The sequence below is a fragment of the Rhea pennata genome, chromosome 1 (genome assembly GCF_028389875.1).
Source record: "Rhea pennata isolate bPtePen1 chromosome 1, bPtePen1.pri, whole genome shotgun sequence".
NCBI lineage: Eukaryota > Metazoa > Chordata > Aves > Rheiformes > Rheidae > Rhea > Rhea pennata.
In genome coordinates, this window is record NC_084663.1 from 99201505 (window position 1) to 99225551 (window position 24047).

The 24047-nt window shown below is 43.9% G+C and overlaps 1 protein-coding gene across 1 annotated transcript in view; it reads left to right on the forward strand.

Moving 5' to 3' along the window:
• The window catches only part of C1H3orf52 (chromosome 1 C3orf52 homolog), a 36643-nt gene extending 17290 nt beyond the window's left edge, over positions 1-19353 (forward strand). The window contains exons 6-9 of the mRNA XM_062574004.1: positions 11448-11783; positions 17091-17402; positions 17944-18089; positions 19252-19353. Coding sequence (XP_062429988.1) covers positions 11448-11783; positions 17091-17402; positions 17944-18089; positions 19252-19353 — 896 coding nt within the window. The remainder of the gene's footprint in view (positions 1-11447; positions 11784-17090; positions 17403-17943; positions 18090-19251) is intronic.
• The last annotated feature ends 4694 nt before the right edge of the window (positions 19354-24047 follow it).

Below are 24047 nucleotides of genomic sequence, written 5' to 3' on the forward strand. Positions count from 1 at the left end.
AAGGCAGCATGGCCTGGTGTCTATGGTGGGGAGGCACTGGGACGCTGCCTGCGGGACCTGAGACTGTGCAAAGGGAGGAGAGGCACGGACCAGGTCTATCATCTGCACGGGTGGGTCGATGACAGGGACGAATCAGGAGCTACCAGCCAAGGCAGAGACACTTAGCCATTCACATGAGTGCAGCCTCTGTCCCCGGGGGAAGGCGGCAGCATCTCAGCAAGGCTTGTAGCTTCAAGGAGGAATCACCTGGTCTGGACTTGCTGGTGGGAAATAGCAACAGGTGGGCGAGCGGGCGCTAAAGGCTGAGAAGCGACATGGGAGCAAGGGTGATGAGAGGTGGCTCCGATGACAGCTTAGTCGAGGCAAAACCCACTGTTGGGTTTTTGGGACCCCCCTCCCCTTGCCTTGCATCCCAAGAGGATGCTGAGCCATCTGCATGGCCGGCTTGGCCACTGCTGCCCTTACCTGCAGGGTGGCAGCGCGGGAACGGGCAGCTTGAAGCTCCTGCAAAAGAGGGAAACCCCGTCGTGGGCCAGTCGAGGGAGGCAGCAAGCGGCCAGCGGCCAAATTGCCAGTGCTGATTGCTGATTTTCCCAGAACCTGAGCAGGTGGCCTCTAGACATCATTTTCCAGTTGCTTTTTTTATCCACTGAAAATATTTAGATGTTACTGTCAACTTGTTTCCTTTATAAAACCCTCTAGTCTTCTCAATTAAAAATATATATATACACAGCCATTTGAAACCATTTAGTAATTTTTAGGTAAGGGCATTTCAATATTTGATTTTAAAACTGTTTCAAATGGTCCTCCAAGGACAAAAAGAAAAAGAAAAGGTGTGGGGGGGGGGTCTGAAATCAAAAAATAGCTTAGCAGAAACAAGTTTTTTTTTTTTCTTGGTCCAACAAATTATTTTATTGAACATATTTAAAATAAAATGGGCTATGGCCAAGGACCAACCAGTTCCATCTGCCCCCCAAAATATTTGTGTAGGTCTACCAACTGGCGTGTCTAAGTGAAATTAATAGGAACAGAAATAAAGTAGCTGTGTAACACAAAAAAATAGGTATAAGCGTGACTGCAAAGCAACAACTGATAGACAGTCCAGTTCTACAGAGATCTAATCTCTGGTAGTCAAAATAATCTTTGTTTCAAGTGAAAGACTACGTACAGGGTTAAGCACTGAAATAATTATTTGGGGTTTTAAAGAACCCTTAAATTATGTCTGGACTATTCTATTACCAGGTTTGCTTGTAGTAAGAGCAAGGCTCACTGGAGCATGCACTATTGCTTATCATTTATGGTTTGAGTTTGTAAAATGCTTTTGGAGTACTCCACAAATTACTGCAAAAACTACCACATTTTGCAATGTGGTATTCATGTTTAAGTGTCAAAGTTCTATATGGGCTAAAAATGTAAATTTTTATGTAAAGCTGCCAGGTCATATTAAACTAGGAAATGCTCCTGAGCACTCAACTTGCTTGTGCATTTGCATTATGAGACAGTCTCTAATTGCATATTTGCATGTTACTTCTCTTTCCCAGGACTCGAGGTAAATAGGTAATGATACCATTCTTTGCCTCTGCTTATACTCTCCTCACTAAATGGGTGCTCCTAGGTCTTATTTATTTCATGTACTACCAAAATCCAGCAATTAGCACAAAATAAGTCCTTTCTGGACGTGTGTCTAATGTTTTTATCAGAGTAGCAGAAGGTTCCACAAATATTAATGAATTGAACTTCCAACCTCCCGTTCGGAAGGAGGACTTTTAGTTCTCTTTTGTTGCAGCTGGGAACAAAGATAAAGCTAATCTTACCTCATTCCAGATGGCCTTCCTGGGTTTCTGTGAATTTTGTATAACATTTTGACCACCTCTAGCTTAGCAGGAGATGTTAATGTGAACAATTCACACAATTAGGTCTTAGATGTCTTACGACAACACTATTAAAATAAACTATTCATGGTATATGTAATTTACATTAGGAATATATCATAACTGCCAGATGTCATAAGTTTTCATGTATTTTTATTTTTTCATCATCTATTTATTCATCCTTTTCTTGCCTATGGTCAGCTGCTTCCGATTTTTCTGCCCTTCCCTCAGAAAGGAGAGTGGTACAGGCCTTTAGGCTTAGATTGCTCTTCTCCTGAATTGTCAGAAGGTAAGCACCTTATGTTTCTGTAGTAAATTAGAACACTAAACTGCTGCATGCCCCTTAGACAAATCCTTCCGATTTATTCAGTAATGTGGACTCCTGTGGGAAAATACGCTGTGTGTTCTGATAATTCTGATAATGTCTCAGCATCTGTATCATATTTCGTCCACACTGGCTGTGTTGAGCCATATGCCTAGTTAGAGAACACGAGACTGATTTGCTTGTGGCTGCAGATCATTTCTTTTAGCAAGCAATTACAAGTATGGCTCTATCAATGAAAGTGCTGGGAAAGAGTTCTGGCCAGCAACCTCAAAAAAGGGGAAATGTGTGGGTTTTTTTAATTATTTAATTTAATTATTTAATTTTTAATAGATTAAATTATAAAAAGAAAAACAAAACTGGAACTTATTTCCTTTGGTTTTAAAAGCATGTCATTGCCCTTTGTAGAGAAGCTGGATGTACTGCATCTATGAGTACGGCATCTACGCTGCATCTATGAACTCCAGAGGCTGTTAAACACAGGAAGTGGTCAAGCCAAATATAGAAATACAGCTGAAAAGTAATCTTTCCAAAATGAAAGGATGAAGTGGCAGGCTTGAGGATATATAGGTGGAAGAGAAGCGGGTCAAGAAATTAAATGCAGAGAAGGCGGTGGGCTCGCTGGATAACCTGTGTGATCCGAAATCTTGCAGCTCCAGGTTGCAAAAAAAGCCCCATCTTTCTTTGGTATGTTGCTGCTTTGCCAATGAAGCGCGGTGTCCCACCGCTTCTGCGCTTTGCCCAATAACTTGCACTACCCCTGTGCCCTCTCCTCTAGGAGCCAAGGGACAGCAGCAGCCGTGGCTTGGCCTGACCTACTCCAGAGCTGGTTCACCAGCAGCTGCTGAGCAGGGCACCAAACCCCTCAATTTTGCCAGTCAGACTTAGCGGAGGGAGAATTTGAGGTTCTTGCTGGCTGCTGATTTGCACAAGCCTTTTTGGAGCTTCCTTATTGTCCACAGGTGATTTTCTGCTTTATTTTTTTCCAGCTCTGGCTGAAACTACTCAGGAGAGATGCTGGCATCTGGACAGGGTGATTACATGAGCTTGCTTCCTTATGAATTTGAGTTTTTAACAATATAAGCTGTGAATGCTGGATTGAAACGCTTAGAGGAGGATTTTTTGAAAGTCGTTAGATGCCTAGCTTCTCACATAGCTGTCAGAGGTGCTTTGGGAAAGCTTGCTCATCAGCCTTAGTGCCATTGCTACTGACTGCATGAGGTGCAGCCTACCAAGCACCTTCAAGAGCGTAGGATCACGTTAGCTCGGGCAGGCAGACTACTGTGAAATGTATATAAACTCTAACTTCAGTGCCATAGCTTGAACTTTTCCTTTAGCCTGAATGGGAGCCTGTCATGGGCTTTGGAGCAGATGAGTCTTAGCTGTCACTGTCTCTCATCCAGGCTGATGATGACTAAAGCTGGTGGCAGAAAAGCACAGCAGCCCTTGCTGGGATGAACTTCAGTGGCACTCTGGAGCTTTACTAGAATGCTGAGTCAGTGCACATGAATGCATGTTTTCTGCAAAAAATCCCTTGTCATTTCTCTGTCTCTCTGAACTTCTCCAAGTTCTGTGATTTTTTTTTTTTTTTTTGTAAATATACAGATTTATCAGCAATCAGGAGGTGATGACTGAGAAGTGACATGCTCCATAAAACTCCTTGTGAACTAACAGCCAGCTGGAGTGGGAGAGATACTGGTTGTGAATACTTTCTGTCCTGAGCAAGACAGAAAAAGCAACTAGCTAATGTTTTCCCCATGTTACCTCTTGCTGGCAGTTGTTTGGCATCAGAAGAGCTTGTGAAAGTGAGGAAAATAATATGTGGAGCTGCATGAGTGCAGGGTGCAACAAGCACCATGCCAGTGCCTCCTCCCCCTTGGGTGGACCTTCATCCTCTCCCCTTTGATAAGGAAATGGGCTTCACTGGCCCCACCAGTAGCTAGTATGAAAAAAAATCTGCATTATGAAAATTGTATTTGCAGTGTCCTGATTCGTGCTGCCAGAAAGCCATTGGGAATGTTTTCAAAAGCAGCAGAAGTCCCATCCAGAGAAGTGACATAGGCACTCAGAAAAGGGGAGATTCAGCAAGGATAGGAGCTAACAGCCTGGGGCTGAGATCCAGCAGGCATGTGAGCTTATTAGCGCTCCTCGCTGCCACTGACCGCACAGGTTACGACCTACTGACTTTACATGGATTTTGTTGGCTTGACTCAAACTGCTTCTTGAGATCAAGACTTTATGTTTTGGGGACTGTTGTGCCTTCCCTTTGAGGCTGGGCAAGGTGATTACTCCCTAGTCCCTTGGCTGAAAAACTGTAGGGAGCTTAGGAGGTACACTGTCTTTGGAAATAAATAGAACATTTAATTTTGGCAACCAAATGGTTCATTAGTGCTCCTTAAAACAGGGAAACTGTCAGTCTGACTACCTGGATGTTGTGTAACTTTTTCCTTTGATCTACTGAGAACACTGTGGGAAATAGAAGGGATTTTCCTCTAAGAGACTCCATGAGCCATCAAAGAAGGCATCTGTCCACGTAGTGGTATTTTTAAGTGTTTGCTTGGAGAAGTGTTGCTAGAGAGCCCTTGGAAGTACCAAGATGCAGATCAAGAGCTTGGAGAGTATTTTGCAGAAGTGATGCTGCAAAATGAATACCCAGAGGAAGTAATGATGAAAGGTGCTGCATATCTAGGTGGGAGAAGCATCCGGTGGCTGCTACACTGCGTTGTCATGCAACCTTTCCTGCATGTCCTGTGCAGCCTGTTTGGGTGGGATAAACCCAGACATATACCAGTGGCTTATATTTTATCTGGATAAAAGGGCAATTTCTAATCTAGTTTGCCTCCTTTTCTATGGGTGACATCATTAATGAAGGGTCCTGGCTGTGCCGAATAGTTGTGAACTGTTTTGGAAACCCTCACCTCAAGGGAGGGCAGCAATGGCAGATTGGTGGCTGTGGCAGAGCAGCAGCTTAGCTGACCCCTGGCAACACGAGAAGTCTCTGCACCGAGCACCAAAAACAACCTGCTTGTCTTGTATGGTGCTTCCCAGGTAGCCTCCTCTGCCTTCACACCTCCTGAGCAAACCATTGAATACACATTTGTATGTAAATACAGTATATTTATATATGTACTATATACACTGCATAAATAAATGTTAAAAATACAATCTATTTCTCTACAGCATGCGTAAAAGGCTGTCCTGATGAGACATGGTGCAACAGGTAGGAGATTGCAAGGTGAACTTTTAGATACAGTTTTCCTGTCCTGAAACCATTTGTTCTCTGCTCCTTGTATTCCTCACCCATAATATCCTTACCACTTCACAAGCTTTCAGCATTGAAAATCTGTGGATAAAATCATTCCCATAAAATCATCTTGAGGTAATAATCTCTAACATATTAAGAACTATATTGTTCATCTTAATTTGCTTAGCAAAACTTCCTTTGTCCAATCAACCAGACTGCTCATGCTTCCTTATGTTGTCCCTTAAGGTTGACCCAGTTACAGGTGTCATTCATTCCTATTTTTAATAAAATCTCTCTCTTAGCCCGGTTCTTTAATAACTAAAAGAACAAAATGATACGGAACCTACCTTGGTAGGCAGTTTCCCATCCTTCCACTAGATCTCTGCGCCTTGGGGTGGCTAGTTTTGGTGTGCTTTCCTGGCTGTTTGAATTGCTTTCTCTACTGGATGTGTTAGAGAATGGAAGTCAGTGACCGAACAGGCTGCTTATCTCTTGCACTGCGCATGCATGCAGCACCCAGATATTGTGCACCAACAAAAAGATCTCCACCACAGACAATCACTTGACGAGTGGGGGCGGAAACAGGAAGAGAGGAGGAATGGATGAGAGATGCTGCTTCCTGCGCTGCCGAAGCGAGCAACACCGTGCTCGCGGCCTCCACCGCGAGCCCTGTGCCTTGCCACTGGGGCTCCCTCTAGGAGCCTGAGGGCCACCTGGGGTGCCTCCAGTGAGAGCGAACCACGCGCCCTGGCCAGCTTGCTCTTCTGAGAAATGGTGTGACAAACCTAACGTTAAAAAACAGAGCTTTAAAAATGCCAGTAAAGCATCGCTTTCGCTATTGAATCTTTCCAAAACAATTCATTTTCATTTTCTCCCCCTCTTTCTTCTTTTCTTTCTGTTTCTTTTTTCTTCCTCATGAGCTAGAAGAAAGACTAAGAAGAGAACTAGAAATGCACTTTGCGCAATGATGGTTCAGGGAATAAGAGCATTTCAATTAACCCATTGCTATTACAGTGCCTTGCTGAAAGATCGCTGTAAGACTCAGGTGTTTGTAGCAATTTTGTCCAAAACTCGGCGGTGAGGAGGAGCAGCTGGTTTACCAAACACTGCATTCTTCCTATTGAGTGTCACACACCATAGGCTGTCTGTTGGTAACTTGTGGTTTTTGTAGCTAGACATACCGCACCCCGAACTAGGTGTGAGCCAAACAGCCCTCTCGCTCCTTTCCCTGCTGTGCTTGCCACATGGTCCCACAGCAGACTTCAGTGCTGACAGCTGTGATTTGCAGTCCTTCACGTTGGGTGATGGCAGTGCGATAGCGTGGGTGGAGGTGGAGGTTCAGTTTGGGGAGAGTTCATGGATCCAACATTTGAGTCGAGCATGACCGGGGATAAACAGCCGTGGCTGCATGCAAGCTACAGCTGTGACAGCTCTTCTAAAACTTCAGCACAGATGTGAAACTTTCCCTCTAGCGCTGCCCTGGTGACCGGACCTGGCTCCTGACGCAGCCCACGGCCAGGGCAGCAGGCTCAGCGTGCTTCACCCCAGTGCGCTGTCGCACTCCAGGTCCAGCAGGGACCTAGAGGGATTTGCTGTGCCTTGCAGCTTGTGCTTGCCTTACTTGTTGGCATGTTTTAAAGCACCAGATCTGTTCAATTGCATTCAACATGCAGCTTGCCAGTAGTAGTAGTAGGGACTATCGCTAGCACCTGCTACCAGCATTGGTGTACTAACCTCCAAATTCAGCAGTGTTTTTTCTATTTACAGGCAATCCTTAAAGAGATGCCCCAGAAAGGCTCTGAGACAGTAGATAACTACCTGCTTGTTAACCTGGATTTCGATGGTAAAAAGAAAAACGTTTTTGTCTGTGTGAGCAGAAGCTACGGTTGTTTCTGACTGGTTTTTGTCAGTAACACTTTCCAGAAAATCACTCCTGTTGATTTGTCGATGTCATTAGTCACTTAGGTCATGTGGAAATGTTCTCATTTAGTGACTCTATGCAGTTAATTTTTTTACATCTCTCTCTTTTGAATTACTCAGGACTGGAGAGAGTGTCTCAGAGCATTAGAAAGAGAAAGGAAAGAAGGGGAGGAATCTTTCTTCGATGTGAATCAAAGTATTTTTCAAACAAGGGTTGCAGAACTATCTTCTGCCTAATTATTTCCAAGTTTTCGTTGTGTTTTGGAAAATGCCTTAAGCTCAGGCCATTCTTTGCAGGTATGAAAAGTGAAGTTGCTGCGCAGTTGCAGTAAGAGAGAGCAGGGGATGTGACTAACGTGATTAAAAAGCAGGGGAGGATGTCTGCAGTCCACCTGACGTCTATGTAAAGATGAACAGATCAGGAAATGCTTGCCTAAACGCACTTAGAGATATGCGTGCTAAGTGGAAAAAAGTGATATTGTTAATGACCAGGCCCTATATTCCTGCCTGGCCTGTGTTTAAAGCAATTAATCAGGTTTTAAAAATCATGTGACGGATGTGTGCTGGTTGTCGTTACCTAGCGTCTTGCTTGTCGCCTCCTGTGCTGTGCTAGTGAAACACTGCTGATGTTACCAGTCCAGCTGGTGGTGGGGCAAGGCTGAATCCTGAGCCCGGCCCCTGGGAGAAGGGCGATCGGAAAGAGATGCCGCAGGCACCAGATACAGGCAGCTACTCGCTGGAGCTGCGGCTGTGGCTGGGGTCCCAGTAGCACCAGCAGCTGCCAGCAGGGAGGAGAAGAGGCTGGAAGGAGCAGCCAGCGTGTATGGCTCTTAATCGCCACGTGGCCGATGCTGGGAGCGATCGAAAGAGAGTGTCTTTCTAGCCGCACAAGCTGTCTCCGTCCTTTGCTGGGATGCTGCGAAGTCTAAATGATGTTTGCTGTTTGTCTGCACAAGCTGCACGCAGGTTTTCAAGGTTGTTTGGAAAGACTTGGAAGATTAGGATGTGTTTTGCAGAAAATAAAATAGTTAAAGCTGACAAGGACATTTCCTATAAATAAATAAACTGGACCTTTTTTTTTTTTTTTTTAACAAAGTGCAATTCCTTTAATGATCCTTTAAGTGTTGAAGTTCAGCTACGACGACTGCATCAGAAGTATCTGAAAGTTTATGGAATTTTTTTTTGTTAATATTTTATTTTAAAAACAAAACTTTAGTAATAGTAATAAGTGTAATAGTGTTAACATGAGTACACCAGCAAAGCTTGGAACGAATCCTCACATCCCCATAAAGGTCCTTCTCGCCCTGCTAGGAAGCTGTGGTGCATGAGGATGTAGCTTCAGAAAACCTTCCCTGCTTTTTCCTGTTTTGAAAATTCAGAGAGGCTGTGTGAGTGTGAGTGGGTCTGAAAATTTCATGCATGTTATGATTTGGGCCTGCTGGCTTCCCTAATGTATTTTCATGATTCAAGATTGATTTGTGCGGTAATTCAAATAAAAAGAAAATATTTTAAAATGCAATCATGCTCATTTGGGGCTACAAAAATGTAAGCCACTTAATGAGATAACAGAAACCTGAACGTTAGTTTACCAGTAAAAGTTTGAATAGCAAATGAGGTCTGGCTGGCTGCTTGCCCCGGGAGCGGTGTGTGAGCCACCTGCCGGCTGAGATTGCATTGCTCTCAGCGCTGTCGTCAGCAGCTGGCAGAAAAAGAGAAACACAGACCATGACAAAGCAGAAAGGCACAAAAATAATGACTCACAGTAGCTGTACAAGTGGGTTTCTGCATCATCTCAGGTGAGGATGCTTACTTGCGCCTGGGGACAGGTGTGCCTGAGGGACCATCCCAAGGTCTTCTGGTGGGTGGTTTGGGCTGTAGGCAAAGCCTGAAGGGCAGACACTGGAGCGTGGACCCGCTGAGACCAGCGGAGCTGAGGGGAGAACAGGGAACATCAGTGCTCTGATTTTTCCCTGAAACAGTGTATGGCCTAAGCCTTGGGTTCAGCACTTTGCTCGGTCTTGTTGTTCTGGGGGAAGTCAGGTATAGGCAAATAGCGGCATCAGCAGTTCCTGGGTCTCCATCGATTTATGTGTGGGGGACAAACCCCTAACTGGGGCCTCTGATTTACATATAAGTTAAATGTCCAGGATATTTGTACTGCTCACATTAATATGGGTATTCCCCAAGCGCTCGTTTCCCCTGTCCCCATCCCCAGAAAGGAAGGGACTAGCTCAGGTCAGCCTTGGCACTGACTTTCCTCTTCCCCGTGCTCAGTTCCCTTGCATGCGCTTCTTTTTGGAGGTTTGACCATCACCCAGACACGTACAGCCTGGGTCAGCCTGGCTGGACTGAGGCTTACAGACAGACGGGTGCTGGGTGCTCAGGCTATTTAGAAATCCTGGTTTTTAGTGAAGCACTTGCAAAACCCCTAACCTTGTGAAGAAAAGCATTTCTGAAAAATCCAGCCATATAAACCTTTGTTCCCATCTGTCTAGTGGCCTGCCTGGAAAATCTTCAGTTTCTTACTCTGACATTTGTTATTACATCCCCCCAAATTTTTATTATTCAGCTCGGTGCCTGAGGGGCAGGAAGAGTTTACAAGATACTTCTTACCGTACGTGATGTGAGCAGGAATGTCCCTAGAGTAAGAGCAAAGAGTATAAAAAAAGGGAAGTAGCCTCTCAATGGGCCAGTTGCTTGCTTGTCTTGCTGAGCTCGGAGCTAAAATGATAGTCGCCTGTCTTCTCTCTGCGGTCTGGACTGCTGTGTCAGGTAACTTTCCTTTATTATTACTATTTTTTTTTACCCCCTTTGGTAGAGCAGGTGCCATAGACCTCAGCTGGCAACAAGCTCTTGTCAGCATGCTGAATCACTGCTCTTTGCTGCAGTCCCATCTTCACACTTCCCAGTCAAGGTGGAGCCAAGGGTGACAGACCACTTTGGGCCCTTCTGGCCATGCACACAACTGCCCTCTTCTTATGGGCATTTGAACATTTCACTGCTGACTTAACTTACAGCACCTGTGTTTAATCAACCGTCTGTGTATTTATAAGCTGCAGCTGCAGGGAGAGCAGGTCATAAGTGAGCTATGTCAGGCAGTTTAGACATGCCCTGGGTGGACAACTGTACCTGCTGTAGTGTGCTACGGACAACCTCATCTGCCTTTAAAAATTGCAAAGATAGCTGGCTTCCTTGTAAATTGAGTGATACGTTTTCAGTGTTGCATCTGTCCCGGCTGATAACTCCGTTCCCGTGCTGCTGCATGCACTGGTATATACAAATAAACTTTAAAAATTGTCATCCTAAGAGCAGCAATACCCTGGATTTGAGCTGATGCACCTGGGAGCACCTGTCTGCCTCGTCTGGCCCTTAAATAGTTTTTCCATATTTGTCTAGGAATTGCAAGAGAAGAGTGGTTTTTTTTTCTTTTCCCTGGAGATCTTTAATGTCATGGTGTTTATGCTATGAAAGATGTATTATACTTCTTGCTCTTGCTGATTGTCAGCACGATTTTGGTCTGTGGATCTTCAGAAAGGGCTTTGCTGTTTCTGTGGACTGGAGTCCAAAATAAGAGAGCAGAAGCGTTCTGCCATGCTCCTCTCGAGCTAGTTTTTTCCTTCGTTTCGTGTTCTGTTTTCAGTCTCCAATAAATGCATGGGGGTGGTATATAGTGACATGGGCAAAATTTTTAGCCGATTTACCAATTCGGTTGAACCATGCCACAGGAGTGCTCACAAATCAGTAATGTGCTGGTGTCTGTATGTTCGGTAGCACGGCTGAATATTTAGGGGCCTTTTCTGTGGTTCCTGGTGAGTGAGCAGCCTTAGCAGAGAGACCTTGGCTGCTGCTGGCGCCGGAGCTGCCCTTCCGCACGGCTGGCGAAACGTTTCGAGTGAAGTGGGGTGAGAGATGTCGCGTCCAGTGAAATTCTCAGGGGAATTCTTGCAGGTTGCGTTTTTATTTTTCCCTGGAAGCCTTCTGGAGCTGCTGGCGCAAGCGATTGAAGGTAGCGGTGGTGGGGACACCTGCGCAGGGTGCCTTATGGGAGGGTGAAGGAAGAGTCTGAGTGTGGTGTCCTCTTCTCCCCCAGGCTCTGTGGAGGTGATGAACAGAAAGGCCCAGTCGGTCCAGGCAGGCGGAAACGTTACTTTTTCATGTCGGCTGATCACGAATGAAGATGTGCTACAAGTGACCTGGCAGAAGGAAGTGGAAGGGGTAGATGACAATATAGCAACGTACAGTACCATAAACGGCCAAAAGATTGCGAAGAACTACAGCAGCTATGTGAGCTTTGCCCACAGTGGGCTACAAGCCTCGGCCATCTCCCTTCAGGGAGTCACTTTCCAAGATGAGGGATGCTACAAGTGCATCTTCAACACGTTTCCCTCTGGGGCTGTCACTGGCAGGATGTGTCTCCAGGTTTACGGTGAGGCATTGTAATCGCATACGGGGTGAGATCTTTCTGAAGACCAAACCATTCCTCCCCCTCCCACCAGGGAAAAATCTTCCCTGGCCACCGGATGCATTGCTAAACCTCTGTGGGAAATCACTCAGTTTCCTCTCTGGCTCTCCCTCCTTCACTGATTTTACCTCTGATAGGAAAGCAGTGTTTAGCAGTTCTTTAATTTTCTTCCTCTTTAAGTCAACAACAGCTAGATCCAAAAGCTGACATTTAATACGCAGCTTCCTCAGAGCTGCTGGCTCTGTGTCATACCAATAGCTGTCCTGCAGCAAACGTGAACCTGATGCTCTTCTTCTTCTTCTGACTATTGCTTCTGTGCTCCTAAGCAAGTAAATTAAGCATTTTTTATTACTCTGCCTTCAGTCTTACATATGAGGTGTCAAAAGGTAGAGTAGCGTACATGTAACTAACATATCGGAAATTGATTCTGAAGCAAAAGTAAACTTGGCAATAAATAGATCAAGTTCAAGATATGGATGTAAAAAAAAAAAAGCAGAAATACAGTGTAGCTGCTGGGCTTTGCCACATGAATATATTGGGCAGATCAGTATCAATTAGCTTGAACAGTATAAATTAGCTTGAAGAAGAGGTTGTCCCACATGGAAAATATGAGTGTGTCTGGGACCTGCCACTGATGGTATGATTCCTGCAGAGAATTTTGTTTATCGTTCATACCTGGTCTTTCTGCTGATAAACACACACACAAATACCCATACACATACCGATGTGCTAGGAGCCTCACGCGCAGAAAACCTCTGGAGCCTGGCTTGCAGGGGAAAGATGACTTAAGTTGTAGCAGAAAGGAGGGGGAAATGTGAAGGAAAAGTAAGTCTGAAACAGAGGTTCCCTTTTCCCCTTCTTGGGGAAGTTCCTTCAGCCGAAGAGAGAAATTAGCAGAAGAAAGTTACTCAATATTTTAGATATTAAGAGGAAAGTGCTCTTAGGAAAAATCCAACCTTGACTCACTCAGAGGGTAAATGCTGAGTTATACATTATGGGAAAATATAGAAGGACTTTGCAGAAAGATACTTTTCTTGTTTATCCTATGAATCTAAACATAGCGCTAGATGTCTTTGTTTTCTTTTGCTTTGTTTACCAAAGTGGGGGAAGTATTGCCCAAAATCACCTGTGATTCGTCCCTTAGCAGATCTCCACTCCTGAAAAACGCTTTTCTGCTAATATGCAAGTGCTTGTGAGCATCTCTTCCTGCTTCTCAGACGAAAATGCAGCGACTGAGAAGTGTTTTGCTTCTCTAACTGGTAGGCATGAGCCTGCTGCTCCCATGGTGGTTTTCCCATTCCCGGAGCCCAGGCTCGCTGGCCACCTGCAGGCGTGCCAGCTCACGGGCCAGGTCATCATGGCATCCCTGAAACGTGCTTTATCAAACACGTCCTGGGGCGTCAGCACAAATAAACTAAATGTATGGCGAAACGAGTGGCCATGGGACTCACTGGCTGCAGTGACCTAAGGCTCAGTAATTTAGAGCAAGGAGAGGAAGCCAGTTTACGGCTGAAAATGAAACGATGGCATCTGTTTGCCCTCTAGAGGGAACTACCAGGGAGTTTACAGGCTGGTTATTGCCCGATTACAGCAGCCTTTGCAAGAGGGGTGTTCCAGGGTGGGCGCTGTAGCTGCACGGCGGCCAAGGGGAAGTGAAACCGTGCTGGGAACAGGGCAGAGCACCATGAAAAAATACAAGTACGGACTAGTAGGATTTCAGACATGTCTGGCTGAAAATAGAAAAGTGAAGAAGAGGCAGTCTTCTGCCCTGTAACCTTTAACCAAAACTATTTCGGAAGAGAATGTTTTCATGTGTGCGTGGTGGATTTCTTTTGAACTGTATGCTCCTCTCCCTCCTCAGTTTTGCCCTATTTTGCTGCCCTTTGGTGCCAAACAAGGATCTATGGAGGAGGATGAGAATGAAGCCCCAAAAGGGAGAGAGTAGGCAGGTGCTGGAGAGAAGGGGATGAGTCATTTGAAGATGGCCTAATCTTGCTGAGTCAAAATACTCTTTAAGATTTTGCTGGCATTTCTTCAGCTACTTCCTGTTTGGATATAGATAGCTCCAGCTGCTTGGAAGTCTACAGGATAGTGGAGAAGTGTCATCGCTATTTTTTAAGGATGAAAACTGAGGCACAGAGTTGCTTATTAATGCTCATTTAATTGGAAAGGAATTTCTGTAATCACTAGATATATTGTAATTTTTCAAACTTTTTATCAGTTTCTCTGAGATCAGGGTCAAGTCTTTCAACGTAAAGAACTCACCATCATCTGATAGCCCCCCCACTAACAGAAGGGCATTACAGATAATCAAAGCACATAATTCACTAGAAAGCCACTTTTTTCAAATACTTGGGAACACTCATGGCTCAAGTTTGGGAATATTTACGTTACTGCTTTGTAGGCTCTACTGATGCAAGTACTTGAGCACAAGATCTCTTGCAGGTACATTTGCACTGGAAATAAATATTTTGGTGTAAGTCAAAAGAAGCAGTTCTGCAACTGCATGCATCAGCATGAGGCACATGCTAACACTCGGTTTGGCAGGACTACTATAAAAGCAAGTAGTAATGGATTTTGTCTGTGCATCTATTACAGACACGTAATAAGGGGAAGATCAACTGATGATTGTTCCCCAGGGTCTAATGTGGGAAGGCAGAGGACTGCTTTGTGAGAATAACAATGAATTTGGAAGGCAGCTGTTTCTACCAGGATATGATGCTGTGCAATTTTCATCATCTTCCTCTGTGCTGATAGTGCCTTTGTTAGCCAAAGCTCACCTTATTTGAATCGGTTGATTGGAAATTGCCAGACTGGAGCAATGATACGAATCTGCAGCCTCTGTTTTTTTAACACTGATGTTCCAGTAAAGCCCTCTCACCAGAAACATTTGTGAGAGTTTTCCTTCACTGTTTTTGGATGTTGCTCCCTAATATTTGATTTTAATGGTGGAGGTGTTATTTTTATGCATCTCGTGAGTGAAAGAAGAAGTTCAGAGATCATTTATTAAGCAAAATATAAACTGTTTGTGACACTTGTCCTTTCCCACAGGGGAGATTTTGAAAGATTCCATCTGAAATCCCCCCTAAACACTTTTCTTATTGTTTTCAGAGCAACATTAGTGGATTCCACCAACTCTATTTGTGGGGTAATGCTGGGTTTCTGTCTGAGGGTGAGTCAAGAGATGAGAAATAGCCACTTCATTCTTTTAAGCAGGCACAACTATAGTAAATAAATGAGATACAGACATTAAAAAAGCAAAACTGCTAGTACAGAATTTCTATCCTCTTGCTTGGAAGGTCCATGCAGTTTTGTGAGGGATATATGGAATTGTATGAGGAGGTGTAGGTGCCCTTGTGCAACGGGCATATACTTTTTTTCCCCCTTGAACAGACTCATTTGGTATCTTCTGCATCTCTTTCATTTGTAAATCCTCATTTACCTGCCCAAAATGAAAAAATGTTTTTTTCTTAAGAAGGGTAAACAGAAAATGCATGGTTTTTGTTCACAAGCAGGATTGCTAAATGATAGTGATATGTTTGTTAGTGTTGTGGCAATAACTAATTCCAGCATAAACATTGTGCAGACTATATCACAATTGTTGGTTTTTGCTTTGTTAATAATAATACTTGCAAATATTATTACTATATACTATATACAGTAATTGATAGTTTTTTAGTCTCAGGGCATTCCTATTAACTCAAACTTGAACAAAATCTGTATTTACAAGATTAAATAAAGAATACTTTCAGAAACAGGCACCTAAAAGTAGAGTAGTCTTTGGACCCCTGCACCATCAATCAACACCTACATTGAAGTACCTGGCAAGCTGGGCAAGCTGCCATATGGAAACCTGCAGATAGTGTTCCCACATAGAGTTATCTGCCTGTATAAATCTTGGCCTGAGTAACCTGAACTAATTAGACCTTCTTTGAGCAGGAGCTTGCACTAGATGGCCTCCAGAGGTCCCTTCAAACCTAAGTCAGTCCATGATTTTTTATGGCTGAGAAATAAATAGGTGATTTTTCACATGTGCGGAGCATCCCTTGATGGTATCAGCGGCTGCCACATGCTCACTCTTAGAAAAATCCAGCCACTTGGCTAAATTTCAACACACATTTTCATGCTGAGAATTCTTTCTACTGCAACTCTCATATTTTAATAATTGGAAAATTGTAAGGCTCAGGCACTTTTTCCATTGTCCTGTTGCCCACTAAGGATCCTGCTATATCAAATGCCCAAAGACTTCACTCAAGCACCATGCGCCTGGTCTTACTACTTTCCCTAGTGAACAGCATTGTACAACCTTAGCATCCTTGCATGCTGTTCTGCTTCCTTGCAAATACAATGTGCTTTGTATTTCAAAGTCATTTCTACTACTAACAAATATCAATAAAAATGCAGAGGGAGAGTTTATCTGCTAACATCCGAATACGAGCAACACAGTTGTTAGATATAAGGACAGGTAGGCAGAAACAAAAGAAAACCCCACTGTCATGCTTCAGCTCAGCTCCAAAGCATTGGTCTTACTCTCTCTTGTTCTCCCTCTGTGCTTTATTCACTTGACATGTTCTACCCAGCCTTGCAACTGGGAGCCAGTGATATAAACGGTAATCAAGAAGCAGGCTTTATGCAAGTGAGCAAGCAAGAATGATGCCTGTGGTTCATCCTACCTGCTCATTAAGACTAAATATGTCTGCATCCCAAAATCTTTGAGAGTGAGGAGGAGTTTGGAACAAATGATCTCTAAATAAGCTTTGAGGGATACTATGACACCTTCAAAAACCAATGTTAGGAAAAAAAAAAAAAAAAGATGCAATGCACAAAACCTCTACAAGTGGAGTCCTGTGGTGTAACCAGAGGATGAATTTAGTCCTGTAGTGCTCAAATCATCTCAAATAGCAATAAAGCTAATCATAAAGATAAATTTAAGGGATAAGAACAAGAATTCAGTGCAACTATTCAGTCCTTTCAGACAGAGGAGGACATGTAGTTTCACGGTTGCTTTTTAATTATCCAGTATCACCACTCCTCGGTTGAGATGCTCCAGTTTAGTTTTGATTTGAACCATGCATGCTTCTATTCTTGTGTTCTGTTTTTGCCAAATTCTTCATTTTCAGGACTGAAACTCGATGACTTTCACACTCATTTGTCACTTCCAGGGTTTTGATGAGCAAGAAATAAGATGAGACACCAAAGGCATCTTTTCTCCCTGTTCCTTGCTCAAATGTAAGCAGAAAGCGATTGATTTTATCGCTTTGTATTTTACAGCCATATTGGACCACAAAGTGGAAGCTAAGCTTCTCCTCAGTCCGGACAAAGCCAAGAATGATGACAAAATGGTGGAGATCAGCTGCTCAGCAACAGGGAAGCCAGCTCCAAAAATCACTTGGTGGCTTCCCAGTGCCCTGCAGCAGAAACCAAGAGAGTACCACATAAGAGTCAGCAACCAGACCGTGACCGTCATCAGCAATTTCACCTTCACCCACTCCAAAATCCTCCAGGAGTATCCTGTTGCGTGTGTGATCCAACACCCATCTCTAAACGTGACCCTGTTCCTGCCCACAGACAGCCTGATGCAGGGTCAGTATGAAAGTGTGTGCAGGTGCACCACGCTCCTTGCTCGACACAGGGTGAAGAAAGGGAAATGCCTCCTGGGTTAGACTGCGGGAAAACATCTAAAAGTTTGAAGGCCAAGTCTGGAAGGGACCTTGAAGAGTGGCAGGAGGGAAGGTGCCAGGGAGCCAGAGCAGCCAGAGGCTTTGGCATTAGTGTGGAGCAGCATGTGGTGCCTGCTGGGTAACCCACATACCATGATGTGTCCCTAGCCCCTGAAGGCTCTGCCAAGGACTCAGCAGTCTTACTGTGCCGTTTAGCCTGACATGTAGATACGACATGCCAGCCCTAAGTAACCTGACAGGTGTGAGCACTGTGTGCCTGACCATGGCATCAGGTCCTCCGATCACAGGTCTGCTGGCCATGTTTCTTGTATACAAGCTGATATGGACTTCCAGTGCCAACACTGGGACTTTCCACCCTATGGGATTAGCTAAGGGATGTCTGAAACTGAGGGTTTTCTTCTTTCTGCACAAATCCATCAGAGCACCCACTACTTTCCCCACAGGTCAGGATGCAGCCGTTGTGCCAGCCCTTGCCATCACAGCTGGGGTGTTAGTTCCTCTGATCTCCCTCCTTCTCTTTGGATTCCTCTTCTGCCACTACCTGAGGCAGCTGCATGATTCAGAGGGACATCGAGCTGGGCCCTGCTGGGTAAGTTTGTGTGTCCTCACCTCCACGTGCACATGCCAAGAGACCCCCAGGCCATTTTGCAGCTTGGCCACGGTGGCACTGGGAACAGGGGCTCGCAGAGGCTCAGCTCCCACTGGGCACCACCAGGCTTCATGGCATGCCGAAACAGGTCCTGCATCGCTCAGGCTGGGTTTCCTGCAGGGAGAGAGGGATGAAGCCAGTAGCCGCAGAGCTCACTCCGACCCAAGAGGCACACCATCTCATCCGGCGGGTTAGCAGTGCTTTGAGAAGTGGAAACTTTAACTTGTTCAGTGAGGCCACCAGCCAGACCTTCAGCGGGTTATACATGCCCGAAAGTGGAAACAACTAGAAAATGTTTACTTTATTAACGATTAGACACTCTGTGGAGGAAGCTTTGCTCTGTTACTATGTTTATATAGATGCTAACTAGGCAAATAGCGGACATACCACTACGCTGTTCCTCAGCAGCTTTTAAAATAACCTACACACAGCAGAGTCACGTGCAGCTGGCTGAGGAAGCAGCTTCAAGGAAGTGTCTCAAGTAGAAAAGCAATCTTTCGAAGAAGAGCATGGAGCATGCTTCCATGTGGAAAACCCACGGCAGCGCGTCACAACTTCTGTCATCAGTTGATTCACAAGATTAAAGTGTCATTAGTTCTCCGGCAGTGAGTCTCCTCTAGAGCATGGGAAAGTACAACATTTTTTTTTTCTCTTAGCAATGCTCAGGATGAAAAAAACCAGCACGTGTGTGAACTTGTGGTGTGTAGGAAAGGATGCAAATTCAAGAAGGTGAAAACTGAGCAAGATACCATAATTTCAAACAGAGAATCACATGCTGATTTTGTGCTGCAGGCTCCTCCACCTCATTACAGAACATAGTTAATGATGCTTCCACACTTTGGATGAGTGCTTTGGAGTTAAAAATAATAATAATAATAATAAAGCAATGGCATGTGAATATGATGTGTTCCTTCCACAGATGCCATTTCTGTAGGACCAAGCTGGTTGCCATTGATGAGGCTGCAAGGGGAAAAATTTAGTCTATCATCCTCTAGCACAAGCAGAAGCAAGGCACCACTTAGTAATGCACACCGCCTGGATCTTTATTCTAGCACTTAAAACAGATGTATATTAAAATAAAAAAAAATCTCTTCTGTTACAGGTCCTTCCTGTATGCACCAAGGACAAGTGTGGAAAGGATAAAGTTATTGGCAAGCAAGCTCCAGCTGAACCCTCCACCTCTGGTGCGCCTTTGAATACGTGAATACCTGCAGGAGGTATTTGTGTGAGAGAAATATTTTATGACGACACCTTGGACTTTGAAGCAAACCTACTGCGATTTTACACCTGAAAAATACAAAAACGAGAGGGTATTTTAATATGTATTTATTTATTTATTGTCATACCATAATATTCCGTTTTGTATTAAAAAAATCTGTAAAGTATTTATCTGAGACTCTAAGACAACTGGCTGTATGGCTCTGCATAATGAATCTTTTGCTTTGCATTTGGATTTTTTTTTTTTGGCGCTACATTTATTCCTTACAGCCAGGAGTCACTTCCACTAGCCTTTTCTAGAAAGTTATTTCAAAGCAAAGGGGGAAATTGGAGATTTCCTTTCTCCCCTGTTCTCTGCGCTTTCCCCTGCCGCCGGCTTACCTTTCCCACCCCGTGGCGGCTGCCTTCCCTCTCCCCCTCTCCAAGGGGCTGCCTTTTCCCTGCCGCAGGCCCTGGGAGGCAGAGGAAGGCGAAATCTGGGGGTAGCAAAGGCCAGACCTTGCCATGCAATGGGAAGGGGTTTTTGGAGCAAAGATAGAAGGCACAAAACTGGCAAGAAACTGCTCCTGAGCCGAGGAAGGCTGCGGGGATTATGTATTGCCGTTATTTATGCACTGATCACCTGGTCTAGGCAAAAGCAGGGTCTGAAGCCGAGAAAACACGTTTGTGTGTGCATTTAGGTGGTTTGTTTTACGACACAGCTAAATGTTGACTCGTGAAAGGCCTGTGGTGGTTTCTGCTTGCAAGAAGCTTCATAGAGACAGAGATTGAACGAGAAAGGAAGATGCAGTGGCTACCAGGTGCAGTACCAGACAGATAGACAGCATGTTCCTATATGTCTTTTGTAGTATTAGAAATGAAATCCAGAATATTCACTGATACACAGCTGATACATGTATTTGCCTACATATAGTACACTGTCAGCTACTAAAATCCAGTGCTATAAAATGCTGTACACTAATACTATTGAGGTTGGCTTCATGTAGTAAAGAAATGCTGGTGGTCATCTAGATTAGTTATAATTAACTGGCTGTTAATTGAAAAAAAAAAAAAGGCATGAAAAAGATATAAACCACCTTTCAGAGAGCAAACAAATGTGACTGAGAGGATGAGAAATTTTTGCTATGGGTAAATAGCACCTTAACTGTTGCTCAGAGTTTTATTTTTCTTTCTGATTACTTCATGTTTGCCTGTCAAATTACCTCTGTGAACAGTTTCGCAGTGATTCTTTTGGGGATCATATATCAGGTGAGATTATTCATGTATTCAGTATTTATTTTAAGAAATATTTTCTATGCTACAAAACATTGCAAAGTTTGAATAGGTCTTGAGAAGCAAAAATAAAACTGGTACGAAATTCAAATGAAATGGCCTGCTCTATTTTCTTGCTGTAATGTGAATGATGTGAAGCAATTAAACTTCATAACTAAGTCAAAGCAGAGTGTTCTGAGCTGGTATTGCCATCAAAAAACAACAACCACCACCACCATCTGTGGTTAAAAGTATGGTTTTTAATCTGCATCCACACGGTGACTGGAATTCCCAGCTCGCTGCGGGCCATGGTCAGCAGTGGTGCCTTACGCGGTGCCTCGTCCCAGCAGCTTTCTCTGCGAAGCCTGGCCAAGGAGGGAGTTATGGAGTGGGGAGAATAAAAGGTGGGGAGGAAGGGAAATACCTTTAGAGCAGTCTGGGTGATGTTTAGCAACCGTTTCCCAGCAGTACATAAAAGAAAGCTAAGGATCAACTCAGAGGGAGCGTTCCTCCATCTGTGTAGGCCAGTAACCAGGCCAAAGGTAGGCGCTCCCTGTTGTGCTTTCTTTTGCATTTCTTGCCTTTCCTTGAGGCTGGCCCAAAAGTGGGAGCACCGGGCCTCCTGCTTGCCTCTTGTGGAGTAAAACTGGTGCCAGATAGCACAAACGGGATCAGTTAGCTGGTACCTCTTGGCTCTGAGATCCTCTGGTCTTGACAGTACCCAGTTTGGCTTGAAGGTTTTAACTCATGTAGGACCTCAAGACAACGTCCTTTTAAACTTGATAGGGGTTTTCTGTTCCCTGTTGTTTGCTGGCTTTGGCTGAGTAATAGGAGCAAGCAAACATTGTCCAAGCAAACAGTCCTTAATTTAAGAGTGAATGTAGGAGATGATTTTCTTGAAATACATTCTCTTTCTCCCTTCCTTTACGAAACTCTTGTCTTCACTTAAAGAGGCTTTAAATCAAGACATAAAGATCACCTGGTACAAAGCATGAAGCAGGAGAACATGGCATATTACACTCTGCATGTCCCCATAGCATCACATATGTGCATTATTTAGATGCAATTCTTGGTTCAAAAGCTGAACTGTCATTTTTATATATGTATATGTATATATATCCATATATATGTACACACACGAATGTACTATATGATAAAGCATCTGGTCCTAAGGCTGCATAAAATGTCAAGTTCATGTTTTGGCATCCTGGGCTGCTTCAGAGATTTCTCCTCTCTCCTGGTATCTGTAGACATTTTACAAGTCTCTAGCAGAAATAGGAAGGATATTCTTATTTTTAAAATCACTACTGGAGGAGACAAGGGACTAAATCCATGCAGTCAAAATAGATTTTGTTTTGGTGATGGAAGGTTAAAAGCATCATTCACAATTGCTCTGTTTTTTGATCCTGGGGAAATGAGTCATGTACTAAATACTACATCAGTGAATTTTGTTGTGAACTCATACTTGGCAGAAAATATAATCTATTGTTGCTTGTTCAATCCTCAACATCGAACCTCTGCAAATCAGCTGAAATAAGAGAACTGCACTAATTGAGTGGATTTTCTGTTTCATAAATGAGAAACGATCATACTAGACAGGTTAAAAAACAGGCATATTTTTGTTTTCATTCTTAGTATACCAGAAATTACTCATCCTTTGGAACCCATGCAAAGGACCTTCTCATATTTCCCCTGCTTTCATCTTTGCTTATCTGAAGCAGTATGTGAAAGAAGCACTGAATTCTCATCCAAGCTGTTTGCAGATGGACTTTCTGTTGCACTCTGTTCAGTGTGGAGGAAAAAAAAAACAGCCTTCTCAGAAACAGCCATCTTTAACATGAACCACTCTAAATAAAAAGGAAGAAAAGTTAGCAAAGAATTACTTGAAATAGTAGGCAAAAGTCCAGGATGCAAGAAAAAGCTTGGAGAAAGAACATTCTTAGGGAAAAAAATAGCTCCTTTTTGACCCAGCATCCCATCACAAACATGCAGGATTACATTTAAGCTTAGAGAAGCCTCATAGGCCTTGCATCTAACCCATCTAAAGGATGGGTTAGCTAATTGCACTAAGAGACTTTTTTTTTCCAGATGCCTGTTAGCTAAGGAAAAAGAAGCATATCTGTTTGCCAGAGCTTTTGTTTCAAATACCAGAACTTTTACACAAAGAGGAGGACAGGGGAAAGAAAGGTCCTAGTAATGATTTCCAAAGATCTCTGCATATCTAATTCAGAACTGGTTGCTTTTAAGGATATTAAAAGTGGCTTCTGTCCTTTCTAGAAATGATTTATTAACAGAAGCAAGAACTCTAATCTGTGCTTCAGTATGTAGCCACATACATAACTAGGCCATTTCTTTCTGAAAAACTAAAGCCAGAAATCATCAGTTACAGCTAGTGGGACAGGTGCTTTGCCCGTAAGGTGAGCAAGAAAGTCTGAGGACCCCTTACTGGATTCTCCACAACCTTCTTCATTCCCTGAGTATGTTTTTTCTTCCTTTGCCTATCTTCTGGTCCATGGGATCCACACCTGATATTACTCTATCAACCAGTGCTACAAACAACAGACAATGTTCTTCCTTTGCTTTGCTTTTACTTGACCTAGTCACACAGTTTGCCTTCCCTAGTCACAACAAATGCACAAGCAAGAAAATTGAGTGGTTTCCAACACGGCCTCTCCCTGCCCCAGGGCTTCTCCTGCCTTGTGCAGAAGTCCAGGACCACAGAGAGGGGAGGGAGGAAGTCATCTCAGGGCACGTGGCAAGGAGAAAAGGGCTAGAGCACAGAGCTGTGGAGGGAGCATCCCTTGGAGAAGAGGCTCTAAGTGGAGCCAAAAGTGGAAATTATTTTCCTAGAACATCTTCAAGTCGGCATTCGATTAGAAAACAAATCCCTAGAACTTAGCCACTTCCAGTAGGAAGCATTTCTCACAGGATTAGCTTTGTAATGAGAGGATTAGCCAGGAAGCTCCCCCTAGATCTATCTAGCTCTTTGGCCTTTCACTTTTGTGGGGCCTTAATTGGCTAACAGGCTTCAGCAGTTTGGCTGGTTCAGCAGCCACAAGGAAGATGATATGCAAAGAGGCTGGGAGGAGGAATTTCAGGAGTGCTTGGAAAGTCTTCTCTTTAAAAGAGCGTGGGTAAGTGTCCTATTTTGTGGAGTCTGTGGAGTTAATTAATGAGAGACAATCTCTTCCAGCTCTCCGTTTGGTGCTGGCTGGTGTATGATTTTAACACGGTCAAGGAAGGAGAGGGTTTGGCAAAGTGCAGAGCCAATGTTGTGGGAGGGAAGTTGTATTGCATTGAATGTTTCCCAACGAGAAATGCCAAATCCTCATAACTTCCTTACTGTAATAAAAAGGTTACCAACAGGTAAGAAGGAGGAAAAAAAAGTCTTTAGCTAATAAACCTGCTCCAGGGGTTTTGGACAGCATT